Here is a 19,567-nt window from a genome sequence, read left to right as displayed (position 1 = left end):
TACATCCTCTGAAAAAATGATCAGATCCAAAGCTCTTGATCCTTGCATGCCCTCCTTCACATGCTGCCTGAGATGGTTATCTCTCAAGAACTGAAGAAATTCATTTTCCTTATTCTCAAATACTATCTCTTCATTCCAATCTATACTGCCTAATTAAAATCACTCATAATAATTACCCTTCCTTTGTTCACTAATCCAAGTTGTTTATACATTTGTTCATCACTACCCTTCACATTCCCTGGCCTATCGCAACATCCAACTAAATATGTCTTCCTGTCAACCTCCACATTACACTACACTGCCTCATAACCATTGTCACTATTTCCCTCTTTCATGTTTACATAATATGGACATAATTCCCCTGCTATCATCAGCAGCACTCCTGTTAGAATATCATCTTCATTCAACATGTTTCACTTATTCCAATCATTTTGAGACGAATAAACTCAATCAGTATATGTCATCTCCCTTTTCACATATTCACTGCTGCTTTCAACATCCATTTTCATATGCCATGTCTCCCTGTCCACCCATGCTCACCCCCATTTCCCTGTTCTCTTGCATTCCTGTTCTCTCCTCATTTTTCACACCGCTACTATTTCCATAGCACTCTCCTGATTTTCCCTTCATTTCTTTCTTCTGATCTCTTGTATAAATCACACACTGTACTTCCTTCCAGCAACACTTTCTCCAGTGCACTCAGTCCAAAACATTCAAATGAAACTCATCGCACCTGTATAATTTCATTTTTCCCTCAAACACATGCCATACATCCAGAAACTGTACCCCCCCCTCTCCTCACACAGCTCTGCTAGCATGTGATTCATGATTTTGGCTCTCCATTGTAACTCATCATCATACCTCAGCAACACACTGACACCTGTACCTACTAAACAGTTATCTTTCACCTCCTGTTATTCATCCTCACATCCTCCTTATGTACACTTCAATCATTTGTTCCCACAATCACAGCTAACTCTCTTGCTCATTTTCTCCTCATGTCTAATGCCTTAATTATCCTACTCATTCTCTGTATTGGAGTGCAAACATTATGGACTTTCTTATTAACTAATCCTCCAAATATGGAATTTTCATATACTGCTATCCTGGAATCACTTGTCACCTCTTTTACTCTTTTTTCTTTCATTCTATTCTCTTGCACACTTTTATTAGTTTCCACTAGATGTCTAACACCACTTTGCATATTCCTCATTTTATTTTTATTTTCAATAACTGTTTCATCAAATCTTGTATTCCGACAAATTCATTCTATGTCACTTCGGCAGTCTCACTACTACTCATCCTGCTGCACCTTACTTCTGTTCTCTCATTCATACTTTCTCTCCCTTATCACTAACTTTTGCTTCCACATTCTTGCATTCTTTCACTTCCTTAGTTTCTCTAGCTTTTGTTTCATTTCCGTTTCTTTCATGTACACCATATCTTCTATCTTTTAAGTCAGTTTCGTATTTATTGCCTCGTGGTCTAATAATATTTCATACTTCCTACAAATCAATACTTTCTCTCATCTCTCATTCATTCTCTCTCTCTCTCCACAAACACATCTGTTACACTCCATCATGCATATATATATATATTGCACTCACAACATCGAATCATTTTTGAAAAATCTATGCTGTTAATGCCGCTTGATTTTCACAGTGCATGTCTAATTGCACCAGTCGATGCCCATGTGGTTGACCTCATGACCGTCATTGTGTTATACTTATAAAATAATTATAATTTCAAGTAATAAATCAGGAAGCAATCACAACAAAATTCATGCAGACATACTTCATTATCAAAACTAAATAGTATAACCCTAAATTTCATGAAATATTGACAATTAATTAGTCAAAATACCACTTACCTTTTCGGAGCTCTTTCTAACGCTACACACTTATGGCCCTCTAGCGGAATATATTCATATTACATAATTCTGTATATTATGCAATGATCACTTTATCATTTCTATCAAACAATGTTATTTTCATTTTCCTAACTGCGTTGCCTACTGGTTGCATAACAAAAGAACTTCTCAGGATTTTTTTTTAAAAGTATGGTTGCTAATTTCTTCTATCCCTCACTTACTCCCTGTAATCAAATTTCTAGTTTTCACTTTGTATTTCTTATGAAACCATTCACACCTCATTTCTTTTATAAGTGAAATCCTTTAGATTTTATTCAGTGTTATTCAGCCTCTAAACTCTTGTTTTTTCAAGCTTTACTCAATAGAAGCACTATCAACCAATACATGCTAACGTTAAAAAATATTAATTGAAACCAATTAAACAAATGTGCTTTATTTAAATACCTAACCTTACCTGAATAACCATCACGGTTTAAATCTCCAATGTTAGCTATAGTTGAACCAAACCTAGCACCTGGTTTCTGACTCCCAACAAGTTTGCTTTCTTGCAGCTGCAAGTTCTTAATATGAAAAACAGAGAGAAAAATGTATGATAATTAGTAACTTTGTATTAGCATAAGAAAATTAACAATAATGTGTTCAGTTATATATATTTCAGTTACAGCATGCTCTGCAATATAATGCACTTTTGAAACTACAAGTTAAATATAAACAGCAGCGATAGCAACTTGTATACCTTGAGTAAAAAAAGAGAAAAATATTTGATGTGAAGTAGATGACTAATGATATAAAAGGGAATTGCTGATGAAGAGGTTATGGAAAAAGTAGGAGAAGGGTGGAGAGTTGTTGCATAAGGACTATATGAATGGGGACTAGGAATGTTACTAGCATGGTAAGGAAGACAAAACATGAATACGAGAAGAAATTAGCTCTGCAATCCAGGAAAATCCGAAGGCCAGTAGGATGAGAAATGATTATGGAAGAATGACAGTGTTAGATGAAAATGGGAGTAGAGTGGTTGATGTAGAAGACATAGTGCAGTTGTTCAATGATCACTGTATTTGGATATTTCATCCTGGAAATATAGGCTTTGTTACTAGAGGAGTGGTGGAAGTTCAAGATTCAGAAGTGAATGATGAGAGTGTGTTGCAAATAGTATGTTCTCTGGATGCCAATAAGGCAATGGAACAAGTAGGATTTCATGTGTTTTTAGAAAATGTGCTAAGGAATGGACAGTTCAATTGATTTGGCTTTTCAATGAAAATCTGCTTATGGAAGAGGTGTCCAAGAAGTGGAAGGGAGGTAAGATGGTCCTATTCCACTGCATAAGTTATAGTAGACTGGAAGTGACAAACTATAAACTAGTTTGTATTTATTATTATTCAGGCCTCCATGGAGTCAAAAGACTCATCGTGGGAGGTCCTTCCTAAGAACATAAAGTCTGTCAAGATTCATCGAGGGGAGGTCCCCCCCCCCTAAGAAACACAAAGTCTATCATACCACTCCTTAAACTCATTGACCGTTCTCGCTCTCACCACTCCATCAGGCAATGCATTCCACGGTTCAACCACCCTCCATGCAAAGAAATGAAACCACTCCTCACCCTCTTGCTCACGGTTTCCTTTTGTAACTTCCAGGGATGGCCTCTTGTCATCACTCCCTTCTGCTGTTCAACCAAGTGAAAGAACTCCCCAGTGTCAACCCTGTAACCACCTCTCATGTTTAAAAGTCTCAATCATATCACCTCTCCTTCTTCTATCCACCAAACTCTGCAGTCCACATTCCCTCAGCCGATCCTCATAACCAAAATTGTACAGTCCGGAAACCATCTTTGTCATCCATCTCTGTACCCTTTCCACAGTTAATTTATCCCCTTCAAATCCTGCGGACCAAATCTGAGAACAATAGTCTAAGTGTGGTCTGATCAGAGTCTTATACAACGGAATGATAGCCCTTTTATCTCTGGTGTCCTTCTCATTATTCAGCAATCCTCTGTGTTGCCTTCACCACCTTTGCAATACGCCCCCTAAATTTCAGGATTCTATCAATCATCAACCCCCAGATCTCTTGTCTCCCCTACTTCCTCCAAATGCAGTAACTTGCATTCCTATCCCTTATGTGCATGGCATTAGTGAACACATAGTGAAAATTTTAAAACAAATGAATATTTTTGTTGCCTTTCAATCCATCAGAAAAATCTCCACCTTTCTTGATTCTCCTCCTCACGACAAGCTTCCATTTCTCAGTTATCCCAGGTGTCTACCAGATTCCTTGCTCTTGTGGATTATCTTATTTTGGACAAACAGGGCAATCTGCTTTAATTCATCTAGAAAAACTTAAGTCATATTAAATACCATGAGCCTGAAAGTCTGGATTTACAGAGCATGCTACCGACAGTAAAACATAGTTCACTGGAGCAAGACAAGAGTACGTCATAAAGGTATTTCCTTAGAACATCTTTATAAAGAAACGTGTGCAAATTTACTCCATTGTCTTAACTTAAGCAGGTCTGATTGTTTATGTCTATCCCCTTTGTGGGAGATAGGAAAGATTAGCAGATTTAAAAAATACTAATTATATTTTGTCTCTGTATAATTTATATAATTTTTTATTAAATAAGTTAGGGAATTATAGTCCTTTTTTTTAAGTTATATTACATTAGTTACTCAAGTGGCACTTTTTGGAATTGTCTGTTATTGTTTAATTGCCTTGCTATGATCTTATACTTGCGATGACTATGGTAATTAGGCAAAAATTGCAAGTTAATGAAGTTTTTTATGTGAGTTTTCCTAAATTTTTATAATTCTTTTTATTCTGCACTCCATCATTTAAAGACTACATTACTCATAGCATAGTCAAGGATTTCAAAGCTTGCTAAACAGGTGTAATGTACATATCTGGCATTAAAAATATGGCAGGTGAGGAAGGGGAACGTTTATGTGTGTGAGTGAAATGTAGGCAGTGGAAAAAGCATTGGGAGACAAGTATTTTGATCTTAAGATTCAGCAGTAATAGACATAGCGCTGTGAAAATGGATAAATGCTAACTGGTAGATACCAGTGACATGTTAGATGGAGAAGTTAATAAGATGGAGAAGTGCATTTGAATCTGGGCAGTGTGGTGGCAGAAAGAGTAGGATAATCTGATGGCAATGACTGAGTGCAAACATCAGCTGAAAGCATATGTGACAAGAGAAATAGGCCTGCTAATAAAGCATATAGCAGGTATGAATGCTGAGATAAGGAGACTGGAGAGGTTGGCTAGTGTCAGGAAAATGAGAGCAAGTGTGAGAAAATTATAAGGATGCAAGACAGAGAACCAGCTGAGAAAATGGGAGATACAGGGAAAAAAAGGAAATTGAAGAAAGTCAAGAGAGTGTGGAAGCAAGGTATACAAAGATAAGAGAAAGGAGGATAAGTGAGGGGAAGGGAGGGAGAGAGAGGAAGCAGAAAGAATTATGGATGCCCATGAAAAAAGAATGAATGAATCTGTTCGGAGTGAGCAGTAAGGAAATAATGCTGCTTCCGAACTGACAAAGAAATATATAAACGCATCAGTGTGTGAATGTATTCAGAAGGCCAAAAGTGGGAATAAGGTAGGTGTAAAGTGGATGAATCAGGAGAGTGATTCAGTTAGTAAGAAAATAAAAGTGCAGTAGGAGTAGAAATTGGCAAATAAGGTGAAGAAAAACCCTAGAGTTTTTTTTAGATATGTGGAAAGTAGAAGGAAGAATGATGTAAGATGATGTTAATGAATGAAAATGGTAGAATGGTAACTGCTGCAGAAGACATGTTGAGGTATTCAGTGATCAATTTATAAGTGTGTTTCATCCTCATTAAGGTGGAATCATGAGGAACATAAGTGTAGAGGACATAGGAAAGGATGGCTTAATTGTGAGTGAGCAGGAGGTATTTGAGGAAATAAATAACCTTGATGTCAATAAGGTGATAGGATTTGATAACATATCACTACGAGTCATAAGGGAATGTTCCAGGGAACTGGCAGCAAAATTGCCATGCATGTTTAATAAGAGTCTTACAACAACAGATTCCAAGGGAGTGGAAAGGAAGTAAATTTATTCACTGCAAGGTGGTGATAAGGCTGTAGCTTCAAATTATAGACCAATCTGTATATCTGAAGTTGTGGTAAAGATAGTAGAGAGGTTGGTGAGAAGGGATACAGAAATGGGTTGAAAATAGCAGTATTCTTTGTCATTATTAGCATGGGTTTGTTAAGAGGAGATCACGTTTTACTAACTTACTGATGTACTACAAGGGGACAAATATCTTTGACAGGGAAAATGCATATACAGTGGTGTGCTAGGATTGTGCAAAAGCTTTTCATAGACTTACACACAAAAAGCTGGTAAATAAATTGAAAAAGATGGAATTGGATAACAGACTTCCGAGTTGGATCAGTGATTGGCTGTCAGATAGATAACAGAAAGTTGTATATGGGAGGGGCGGTATCCCATAAAAGAAAAGTCACTGGTGGTATACCACAGGGGTCAGTTTTGGGATCACTGTTGTTAATGTATGTTAATGATATTGGGATGGGTTTAACTAGTGATATGCAGCTGTTCGCAGGTGATGCAAAACTGGGGATAGCAATGTAAAGTCAAGTGGATGTTCTGGCCTTACAAGAGGACTTGAATAGATTGTATGAATGGGCTGGTAAGTGGAACTGCAGTTCAATATTGCAAAGTGCAATGTTTTTAGATTTGGTAAGCAATGATGGGATGCGAAGTATACACTTGGTGAGGAAACTTTAAAGGAAGTATAGGAGATGAGAGGTCTAGGAGTGATGGTGGACAAGGACCTGAAATTCAGAGACCACATTGCACAAGTTGTGAAGATGTCACATTTGATAATGGCAATGATGCACATGACTCTAACATGCAGAAATAGAGATGTTATGATGCCACTGTATAAGCTCTTGATCAGCTATCATATGGATTATTGTGCACTGATTTGGTCACCAGGTTTTCATGGTGACAAGGACATGTTGGAAATGTTCCAGATATGATTCACAAAGGTGGTCAGTGGTATTTGGAATGTGGAGTATGAGAACAAATTGGGAGAATGTAAATTCATAGCCTTGTGAATAGGAGGAAGGGGGAGTAATATGATCGAGTCATTTAAGCTAGTCAAAGGTTGTTATCAGGTTGACATGGAAGAGAATTTTCATAAAATGTGAGAAGGAGGGGCAGAACAAGTGGCCATCACTGGAAACTGCATAAAGAGGGTGTGAGCAGAGGACTGAGGAGCAGTTTCTTTGCATGGAGAGTTGTTGGTGAGTGGAATGCATTTTCTGAATGTTGTGAATATGGACACATTGAATGATTTCAAGGCATGGTTGGATGAGCACTGTGTGCAATAATGTGTACCTCCCACGAAGTCTCTGATTCGATGGAGGTTGGATGTTAATAATAATAATTATGTATTGAAATTCAATAATTTGGAAGGTGCAGAGTAGAGTGCTAGAGAAGAGCTTGCTGGGTGAAATGGACAGCATGGAAGCAATATGAAAATGTCAAGGTCTTCAGCTCTCTCTCCTTCCGTTTGGTCTATATCTATCCACTTCTGGTATCCGATATCTTTCCATCTTAAATAGATGTTCTTTCCATTTCTCTCTATATTCCTTGATCTTTTCATTAACATAAATATCTAGTTCTTTTCTGATGTCTTCATTTCTTATATGGTCCAATTTTGTGCATCCTTTTATTTCTCTTAAAAATCTAATTTCTTTAATTTGTATTTTACTTTCATCTTTCTTTTTAACAGTTCATGTTTCTGAACCATATAACAGAGTGGGAGTGACTATTACTTTGTAAAATTTAAGTTGTTTCTCATCTTGCTTTTTTTTTAATTCAGTGTTCTTTTAATTCTTCTGCAGATTTTCTGAAATTTCTTTATTTTTCATCTCTATCTTTATCTTTTAGATAAGTTATAATGCATCCTAAAGAATTAAACTGTGTCATCTGTTCTATTATTTTATCTTCTATAACTATTTTTGATCTAATGTGATCTCGACTTTAAACGGCATGCCTTTTGTTTTCTTTTGTGAGATTTTTAAATTGTATTGGGAGACAAGTATTTTGATCTCAAGATTCAGCAGTAATAGACATAGCACTGTGGAAATGGGTGAGTTATTTTGTTTAATTTGTAAACTGATTTTTGAAGGTCATCATTGTCTTGTAATATTATTATTATTACGTGACACTTCCAGGGAGTCCAAGGGGGCTCTTCAAGGCAGAGCACCTACTCTACAACTCTCTGTCTCCACCACTCAATCCACCAACTACAATGAGCTACAAATACTATCGTCCCCACCACCAACACTGGTATTTTCAGAACAAACAATCTTCAAGAGTTTTGGATTTGGTTATAGCATCAGAAGAGTTGAAAATAACTGAGATGACATCTCTCCCACCAGTTGGAGAGAGTGACCATATGGTTTTGACTTAGAAAATGAATAGACATGCAGGAGTATCAAAGAGATGGGAATGTATGTGGAATTATAAGGCAGGTGATTATAATAGTCTAAGACGTCAACTTGGGGAAGTTTCATAAAGGGAGGAATTGGAAAGCTGGGATATCATTAGTGCGTGGGAAATTGTGAAAGAATATTTGCTAGCAGCAATAGTAAGTTGTATACCACAAGTGAAGAAGAGGACACAATTTGGAGTAAAGTGGATGATAAACAATATTAACATGTTCGTTGCCAACTACAAGTATACTCATAGTTGGTAAACCAGCAACACAAGCCAGCTACGAGTATACTCGTATGACGTTTACCACTGGCAGCGAGATTACCGTACTGACCTTGAAGAAGTGAAAATGCTTGGCTTGTGAGGCTAGCATCAACACTGTGTAATCTTATAGATGGTATATGCTCTGCACAAGCCAACTACGAGTATACTCGTATGATGCTGACCGCCGGCAATGAGAGCCGTACTGACCTTGAAGAAGTGAAATTGCTTGGCGTACGGGAACAGACTATGCCGAAGTAGCATGGCAGCGAACGTGTTAAACAGGAAATGCATGCGAAAAAACAGGCTATGGAAGAGATATAAGGAGACAGGTGAAGAGAAGATGCATGAAAAATATAAGACACAGGCCAGAAGAGTGACCAGTATGGTAAGGAAGGCAAAACTGGAATATGAGAGGAGATTGGCTCTAAGATCCAAATCAAATCCTAGGGAATTTTTTAGATATGTGGCCAGTAGGAGGAGAAATGACTATGGAAGAACGATATGGTGGGATAAAAATGGGAATAGAGTGATGCAGAGGACATAGTGGAATTGTTCAATGAGCACTTTATTGGAGTATTTCATCCTGGAGGAGTCAGTTTTAATACTAGATGGATAAGGAAGGTTTGAGGTTTAGAGGTACAAGAGGAGAGTGTGTTTCAAATACTGAGTACACCTAAACCTCTTTTTATGCAAATTTTTTTACGCAAATTGGGATATCAAAAATAAAATTTTTTTACGCGATTTTTATTCACTTTTATGTGACCAACCTAAAGTCTAAATTAGGAAAATATCCATAATTCAAGAAAATTCTGAGAATTTTGTAGAATTGCATTTTCGTTTAAATTAAGAAAATTCTAAATCCTAGAAAATTTTGAAAATTTTGTAGAATTGCATTCTCATTTCAATTAAGAAAATTCTAAATTCTTACGAATTTCATTTATTGGGAATTCCCCGAATTACATAACTAACTGCGCATAAAAAAGCAGTTCTTAGTAGTTTGAATTTGGTGTTTGAGTAGACAAACACAGTTACTGCATTTTTTGCATTTGCATTTTTTAAGTGAAATCAAAATAAAAATCACATTTTAAAATTAATAATTTTGCCAAGAAATAATAAATGGTAAGCTATATGTAATTTTCAAACTTTCATTTCATTAACCGAAAATTTTAATCCAGCCCTCATATGATGTTGCCGATAACCAAAAAAAAAAAAAAAGGAAAGTTGTTTCCTTCGATATAAAAATTCAAATTTTAGATTGTCTTTAAACTGGGGAAGGTGCGACGGCTGTTAATAAGCATTTTGGAGTCCGTGAATCAACTGTCAGATCTATAAAGAAAAATGAAGATGCTATTAGAAAAGCGGTATGTTCTGGTACAAAATCGAATGCAAAATTATCATCATACACAAGAGATGTTGTTCTAGAAAAGGCCGAAAAAGCTTTAGTGATGTAGATAGAAGATAACATACAAAAAAGAATGCCAGTTGACATTCTTTTTTGTCAACTGGCATTCCATCAAGCAATCAGCATTGAGATTTTATGAACAGATTAAAAAACTGCAGCCAGATACTTCATCTCGATCAAGGATAAAATATGAATTTCATGACATACTCTTCATAATATAAAAATTAAAGATGAAACGGCTTCTGCTGATGAAACAGCTGCTAAAGCATTTCCACAAAAACTTGCTAAAATAATTGAAGATGGAGGTTACACTCGTGAACAAGTCGGGAATATGGATGAAACCGGCCTTTTCTGGAAAAAAATGCCAAACAGAACTTACGTATCAAAAATGCAAAAAACTGTTGGTGGGTTCAAAGCAACAAAGGATCGCATAACACTCCTATTTTGTTTGAACGCTTTAGGAGATCGGATGTTAAAACCACTGCTCATAAATCGATCATTAAGACCACGGCCAATGAAAAGCATAAATTTTCAAAAATTGCCAGATCATTGGATGGCCAACAAAAAAGCTTGCGTGACCATTGATATTTTCACTGAGTGGTTCCACAAACATTTTGTGCCAGAAATTAGATGCTGTTTGAATGATAAGTGCTTTTGATTCTTGATAATGAACCCGGTCATCCTGCCATAGAACACCCAAATGTGCAATTTTTTTTTCTTCCGCCCAGTACTCCATCATTGCTACAACCTCTAGATCAGGGTATAATTGTGGCGACGTTTAAAGCATATTATGTCAGACGAACGTTTCAGTATGTTTTGAACAAGCTAAATGATGATGAAACACTGTCAGTCATCGATGTGTGGAAAAAATTTTCAATTATGGATTGTATAGATCAGGTTCGAAGATCGTTATCTGAACTGAGACCATAAACTATGAATGTATGCTGGAAAGCGCTATTTGGCCTGCATATGTTAAAAGAGAATGCTCCTGTTCCTCTCAATCATACTGCAGAATTCCCCAATATAATAAGTTTGGCATGTGAAATTGGCGGAGAAGGATTTGATGATCTTACTTCGGCAGATATCGAAGAATTGTTAATTGATAAACTTCATAGCAAAGATGAAATAGTGGAGATTGTTTCTGAGACTCCTGAAAGCGAAGAAGTTAATGATAATGATCAAGACACTCCTACTTTTACTGCTGATATAATTAAAGAAGGTCTTAAACTGGCCGGTAATTCAGGCAATTATTTTGCCCGACATGATCCAAATGAAGAACGTGCTGGGAAGTTTTCACACGAGCTTAAGTTGTTAATATCTTCATACAGAGAATTATATTGTGACTTATCTAAAGCATCAACACAACGATTAATAACTGAGTTCATGCCTAAAACTACTGAAACGACCAGTGGTACTTTTGTTCAAGACATGACAAGAAGATTTCCACAAGTTGAGGCGGAAGTCGATGACGATAATACCATTATTACAGTCTCATGAAAACAAAAGCTTGCACAAATATTGTCAGAAACTGATAGCGAATAACATACTTTTTTTATATAGAATCCTTAGCAAACAACTAAAATGAACGTGTTTTTTTAAGTTATTAAAATGCATTATATGTATGTGTGTTCTCCATGAAATGTAAATAAAATCTTATGATCCTAATGAATTTAATGTTTGTTTTTTTCATTATTTTGCTTATATTTCAGGTTTGGAACCAATCTTCACTTTTTCTATGGAGTCAGTAGTTCTTTTTACGCGAATTCTATTTACACGTAATTTTTAGGAACGTATCTATCGCATAAGAGGTTTAGGTGTATACTCTGGATGTCAGTAAAGCTGTGGGACTGGATGGTATTTCACCACTAGTTTTGAGAGAATGTGCTAGGGAACTGACAGTGCCGTTTCAATGAAAGTCTGACTGCAGGAAAGGTGCCCATGGAATGGAAGGAAGGTAAAATAGTGCCATTGCATAAGGGTGGTAGCAGACTGGAAGTGTCTAATTATAAGCCAGTTTGTGTGTCATCAGTAGTTGTTAAGATCTTGAAGAAAGTAGTGAGGGACCATATATAAGATTGGGCAGATGATAGTAATGTTATCTGTGAGAGTCAACATGGATTTGTGAAAGGGCACTCTTGTTTTAGCAATATGCTAGCCTTTTATAATACCTTCCCTCATCTAATGCTCTTGTAACTTTTAAAAAGTTACAAGCGCATTAGATGAGGGAAACGCATATATACTGTCATTTTCTTAGACTTAGAGAAAGCATTTGACAGGGTGCCACATGATAAGCTGATATTCAAGTTGCAGCTCATGGGTCTGGATGTCAGATTGATCAACTGGATTCAGGATTGGCTGTCTGATAGGTATCAGAGAGTTGTGTATGGTGGGGCAGTTTCAAGGAGGCAGAGGGTTACAAGTGGGGTCCCACAGGGTTCAGTACTGGGATCTATATTGTTTAACCTTTATATCAATGACATTGTCAGTGGATTGCAAGGGGATATTCAGTTGTTTGCAGATGATGCGAAGCTGGGAAGGATTATTAGTAATAGTGCAGATGTGGTAGCCCTACCAGAGGATTTGAATAAGCTAGACAGATGGGACAATGAATGGGGGTTTCGGTTTAATGCAGCAAAATGGAAGGTCTTGAGATTTGGGAAACATCAATGGGACTCTGCATACTCTATTGGAGGAGTTGTACTGAAGGAAGGAGGGGAGAAAGAGATCTTGGGTTGATGATTGATAGAAACCTGAAATTTAGGGGACATATTGCAAAGGTGGTGAAGGTAACACAGAGGATTGCTGCATTAATGAGAAGGAGACTGACCTGCAGAGATAAAAGGGTTATCATTCCATTGTATAAGACTCTGATCAGACCACACTTGGACTATTGTTCTCAGATTTGGTCCCCAGGATTTGAAGGGGATAAATTACCTGTGGAAAGGGTACAAAGGTGGATCACAAAGATAGTTTCAGGACTGTATAATGTTAGTTATGAGGATTGGCTGAGGGAATGTGGACTATAGAGTTTGGTGAATAGAAGAAGGAGAGATGATATGATCGAGACTTTTAAACTGTTGAAAGGTGGTTACAGGGTTGACACTGGGGAGTTCTTTCTCTGAACAGCGGGAAGGAGTGATGACAAGAGGCCATCCCTGGAAGTTACGAAAGGAAACCGTGAGCAAGAGGGTAAGGAGTGGTTCCTTTTCATGGAGGGTGGTTGAACCATGGAATGCACTGCCTGATGGAGTGGTGAGAGTGAGAATGGTCAATGAGTTTAAGGAGTGGTATGACAGACTTTCTGATTCTTAGGAAGGACCTCCCACAATGAGTCTTTTGACTCCATGGAGGCCTGGATAATAATTATCTCCAAACATCCATGCCCACAGTAGGATTGAACCCGCAGCCTTTTGGCTGGAGAGCGGATACACTAACCACTCGGCCAATCAGGCACATCTACATACAGCATTGTATCAATAACAGTTCTTGACTGGACACTTTGTTTTATTGTTGTTTTCCATATTTTAATAATCTGATCACTATACATATATATCAAATAGAGTTGGAGATAAGCTACATCCCTGTCTGTCACTCTGATTTATTTCAATCTCTTCTGTTAATTTATTACCTAACTGTAAAAGTATTTTTGTATATTTATATAAACTTTGTATAGCTTGTACCAAATAAAATGAATATCCTCGTTTTTTTTTTTTTCATTATATTTCATAATTTTTCTCTATCTATTTTATCACAAGCTTTCTCATAATCTATAAAAGCCACACATCTCTAAATTAAATTCTGGTCTTTTTTCAATAATTTGTTTTAACACAAGTATTGTCTATACATGATCTTCCATGTCTGAAGCCATTTAGTTCTTCTGAGAGTAGACTGTTTGCTATATTTCTAAGTCTTTTTTATTCAGGATTTTACTATAAATTTTGTAACCTGTATTTAATAAACTTATTTCTCTGTAATTTCTGCAATCATTTTTGTCTCCTTTCTTAAATATAGATATAACATTAGCTTTTAACCATTCTGATGGAACCTCACATTTTCTCCAACAGTTATTTATTAATTATAAAAATTTGATGTAAATATTCTCTGCCATATTTCTAAAGCTCTGTATTTATGCCATCTAATCCAGTTGATTTTCTAGTTTTTGATATCATTATTGCCAAATTTATTGGTTCTATATCAGTGCTGATTTCTTCATTATTATTTTCTGTTATTAAATTTGGGTCATAGCATAAATTCTTATAATGTTCTAGCCATTGTTTCTCTTGTATTATGTTGATTTGTGCTGTATCACTTTCTTCGTTGTTTAATATGCCGGCCTGGTTTGCTGAGTGGTTAGCGCATCTGCTTTCCAGCCAAAAGGCTGCAGGTACGAATCCTGCCATGGGAATGGATGTTTGTGATTGTCTGTGAAAGTACTGGTGGTGGTGGTGGTGGTTACTGCTGGTGTAGTTGCCGTTAGTGGATTGAGTGGTGAAGACTGAGAGCTATAGAGTGGGAGCTCTCCCTCGATGAGGCCTTGGATGCCCTGGAGGTGTCATGTAATAATAATAATTTCCTTAATATTTTGTGGGCTATGTCTTGTCTTCCATGTATGTCATCTATTTTATTAATAAGTCTATCCCAAGAAAACTTGGTGAGCTTTCCATACTATGGTTTAGCTATATTTTTATGTTTTTGAAGGAGTGATTCATATGCCATTTGTTTTTCTTTTATTGCATTTTCTATGTCTGTGTTCCAGATTTTTAATGTTTTTCTTTTTAATATTTTATTTTTCTTCCTGAGGACTTCAGAAGCAGCTTTATGGATTATATTTATTAAAGTTTTCCATTCTTCTATATCTTGATGATTTGGGTATCTTTTAGATAATCATCTGTTAACCACGCTACCAGCCAAGACGTCTATAGACGTCAAGGTTATCATGGACTTCAGAAGCAGCTTTATGGATTATATTTATTAAAGTTTTCCATTCTTCTATATCTTGACTGATTTGGGTATCTTTTAGATAATCATCTGTTAACCACGCTACCAGCCAAGACGTCTATAGACGTCAAGGTTATCATGGATGCGAAGTGCATATTAAAATTGTAGTACCATTGATATTACATTGAAATATATGATGGACACGAAGCGTATGAGGATGCGTATTTGATCCATAATGGCCAGTAAGGTGGATAATTATGATTGATATAGCAATATAGCTATGCTTTCTTCTTGTAATAGATATTCGTATACTTGTTCTATTACTTGTTTGTTCTTATTTACTTCCTTTCTCCATTTTGCTAGTATTTCTATTTTAGAGACTAATAAGTAATGATTTGAAATTCATTGATTTCCTGAGTACTTAGTATTTGAAACACATGCTACTCATTTGAAACACATGCACTTCTAAGAATTAAATCTTTCCAATTCCTCCAAGAATAAAACCTGTTTTTCCATAATGAAATGCCACAATAAACTGATAATTAAACAGTTCCACATTGTCAATATTGGTCACCTGACCTCCTTTTTCATCTAATAGAATCATTCATCCACAATCATTTTTTCTCCTCCTGGCGACATAATACAATAATTCTTAGGATTTCTTTACTGTAGTGCTTATTGTACGCCACTTTGATTTGCCTTACTATACTAGTCACTTTCCTGGCCTGATGTGGGAAATACGTGGATTCGAATCTCGTCTAGAATGCTAAGAACCTTTGGTTAGTTAGCCAGTCTCATTTGGAGGTGGCAGGGTGTGTTTCTTACGAGAAACTGAGGTTTATCATCCCACAAACCAGACAAGCCCTAAAAACTCACACGATTAAGAGACACAATGCACTAGCCTCATAGCCTGAGTTGCTTCGGCTGCAAATCCAAAACACTCTTAGCTAACCTAACCTGAGTCATTTCTCATGCCTTCCAACTCTCTCTCCAACTCTCTTTATATGTTCTTCCAGAACCACTTTTACGTTTGCAGTTCCCGTTTTATTTCTCTAGTCTCACTTTACACCAAATTATTTTATCTTTTTCTATTTGCCACTGCTGTTGATAAATATTTCTTCACTAGCTCCATATAGTGCTGACATCTCTCTCTCTCTCTCTCTCTCTTTTGCAATTCTTCCTTCCATGGAATTGATCTAATCTGATTTTTAGGGATGCAGCAAAGCAGGATTTCGGCAAAGCACCGAGAATATTCAGCCGAAGCATACCGAATTAAATTTTACTAACAAATGTGTTGAGAAAAAAAAATACACTCATTAAATTTTTTTTATGAATTTTTAATAAGTGTATTTTTTGTTCAAAACATTTGTTTATAAAATTTAATTCAGAATGTTTAAAATGTATTTAATTATATTTTGGCCAAACATTCAGCACTTGCACTTCAGTCAAATATATATATATATATATATAAACTTATAAAGTTTCATAAACTGACCAGACAGCTTATGAGAATACAATCTTCAGCATATGAAATTATTATTATTATTTTGGTAACCTCCATGAAGTCAACAGACTCATTATGCGAGGCCCACTCAACCAGCAACATGTCTATCATAATGAGCTTTGAAGTTATTTATACCACCTGCATTTACAATGCGCTCTGGATGCATTCCAATAGCTAACAGCTCTATGTAAAAAATCTACTCCTCACACCCTTCTTCAACACATCTTTATACAACTTCCAGGGATGGCCTCTTGTTCTTCCCATCTTAACATCCATTCTTTCTTATAATTCCTTCTGTATTAATCTGATACACTCCCTTAAGTAAAAGGTCTGTACATCATTCCCAACTGTAACTGCTCAAACGGCAGTGTATTTTTAGTATGCTTACGTGCCTTATTTCTGTGAGATATGAAACATTTATTATTGGTGCGTGTGCATGGTGAACTATTTTTTGTAAATCTTATTTTATTTTGTTAAAATAACATATATTTATTTATTATAGATACATAATAGGCTGAATTATGACAAGTGTCACTGTTGAAAATATGAAAAGCATAATACTTTTTCAATTATCTTTACACAAAACAAATGCACTGCGATCTAATGCCGATATTCATTTGCTGTCATTGTACATTACGTCATTAGATACACTGCCATTTGGGCAGTGTATCTTATGCCTGTGCTCATTATTTCTGTAAGATATGAAATGTTCTTTATTGGTACATGTTCGTGGTGAACTATTTTTTTGTAAATCTTATTTTATTTTGTTAAAATAACATATAATTATTTATTTATTATAGATACAAAGCTGAATTATGATGAGTGTCACTGTTGAAAATATGAAAAGAAATATATTTTTTCAATTATCATTACAAGAAACAAATGCATTGCGATCTAACGCCAATCTTCGTTTGCAGTTGTCATTGCTATTGATATGAAACTTTTATTATTGGTGTTTGTTCATGGTGAGGATGAAATATTTTAAATAAAGCAATTTTTAATATGTAAATTTATTTATTAATAAATTCGTTACTGATTAGGAAAAAAAGTTTTTTTTTTTTTTTTTGGATATATGCAGCACCCCCAAAATTTTCACCAGCCGCCACTGAACTTTACAGTGGCCACCATTATCATAAGACAGTACAAAGACACTGACAAAATAATACAGTAAAAATGTACTCTAAACAACAAGAATCACAAGGGTTGAAGGTCAAAAGATTGAATAAATTAGGTTTAATATGGATGAATGAGGAGATTAAGCACAAAATCTGGAAAAATAAGGCACTTGGAAGGCAGCACAAGATGAACAATTGTAATAATCAGTTGCATGAGAAGTATAAAGACCAGACAAGGAGCTGTTAGTAAGGACAACAAAAGTACAGTATAAGAACTTAGCAAATCAGGCCAAAAAAACCCTCGAGTTTTTTTTTGTTTTTCAATATGTGACAAGTAGAAGGAAAAATGATTATGGTCCTTTCCTTTCCGTGTGATGTACAGTATCCCCCCCCCTTTTTTTTTTATGGGAATGTACAGCACCATCTAAGTCCCCCCAAATTTTATCCCAGCTTCAGAACCGGCATAGCTGATGAATGAGGCCTATGGCTGGGTCAGTATTCCTGACTGTAATCCGTGTGTGTTCAGAAGACCGGTTTGCATGCTTGCGGGATGAAAAACCCCAGATAAACTGGTGGAAAAACCCTGCTGTCCACGCCCAAGACCAGCTAACTTGGCTATGGCTGAGGAAGATCCTTAAGTTCCTCACGTCGTCGACAGGAATCGAACCTAGGACACTCCTCCCTCAGGCATATGGTTGTGAAGTGCAAAGTCTCTAGGCTAACCACACGGACATGATTATGGTATTCGGCTTACACAGTGATCCGAATACATTTTGGAAAATTATGGAGACAACTACCGTGTTTGAGTAAAACTAATTTAATATAAACCAAAATCCGCATTCGACGTTCCAACCTTTATATCAAGGTCATCTTCTGGAGCATATATACTATATATATGATACTACATATATACTGTGTATATATATATATAGAACAAACTGCACTACAATTCACATGATTTGTTAAAGTTACTGACCAACCGTTACAACAATTATTGGCCTGACCTCTGGTGGGAAAAAAAAACACTACTTACTACATCAATGCTAGAGTCCTATTATTAATATTATCTATTGGTTGTAAAATTACATTGGGAGCAACAACAAGTCTATATATGTATGATTATACATATAAACCATATACATATTATATATATTATACATATGCATTACACACACACATATATATACATATATATACACGCACACATATACATATATATATATATATATACACACGCACACATATACATATATATATATATATATATACACGCACACATATACATATATATATATATATACACACATATATATATACACACACATATATATATACACACACATATATATATACACACACATATATACCACGCACACATATACGTATATAGACGCACACATATACATATATACACACACACGCACACATATACATATATATATATATATACACACACACACACATATATATATATATATACACACACACACACATATATATATACATACACACACACACACACATATATATATACATATACAGGGTGTTCGGGATAAATTTGACATATTTATAATTAATTATATTTTTCCGTAAGTTACATGTATTAACACACACTTCTCTTCATTTAAAAGTTTGGACCCTTCTTCATTCATATACAAGATGTCAGAAAGGATGGATAGCTGGAACCCACCTGAATCATGGAAGAGAATAACTTGTATCATGATGATTCGTGCCCGCCATCAAAATAAGGATATTACGACTGCTGCCCAATGCTCCCTGAATACAGTAAAAACAATCAGGCATGAACTAGAGACTTGCAATGGTGACTACGAGGATGTAGCAAGAAGAAAGATCCCTAGCAGACGATCTGATTGCGTTCGTACAGCAGAATTCCTCGCAAATCTGCAGGAACAGGTGTTGAAGAACCCTGGCATTGGAATTCGGGCTTTGTTCGTGGAGTTGCTAACTGTAGTCAAGCCCTGGT

At 36.0% G+C, this 19,567-nt stretch overlaps 1 protein-coding gene across 2 annotated transcripts in view; it reads right to left on the bottom strand.

The window, feature by feature from the left end:
* Positions 1–19,567, bottom strand: part of LOC150094569 (integrin alpha-9-like) — an 806,800-nt gene that overhangs the window by 433,550 nt on the left and 353,683 nt on the right. For both annotated transcript variants that reach the window (XM_090411876.1, XM_090411877.1), the window contains exon 11: positions 2,325–2,430. In XM_090411876.1, the coding sequence (XP_090268002.1) occupies positions 2,325–2,430 (106 nt within the window). The remainder of the gene's footprint in view (positions 1–2,324; positions 2,431–19,567) is intronic.

Source organism: Typopeltis vanoorti, chromosome 22, assembly GCF_054136105.1.
Source record: "Typopeltis vanoorti isolate ZY-2024b chromosome 22, IOZ_Tvanoo_1.0, whole genome shotgun sequence".
Classification (NCBI taxonomy): domain Eukaryota; kingdom Metazoa; phylum Arthropoda; class Arachnida; order Uropygi; family Thelyphonidae; genus Typopeltis; species Typopeltis vanoorti.
Note: the sequence above shows the minus strand (reverse complement) of the source record. Positions and strands in the feature narration are given on the sequence as shown.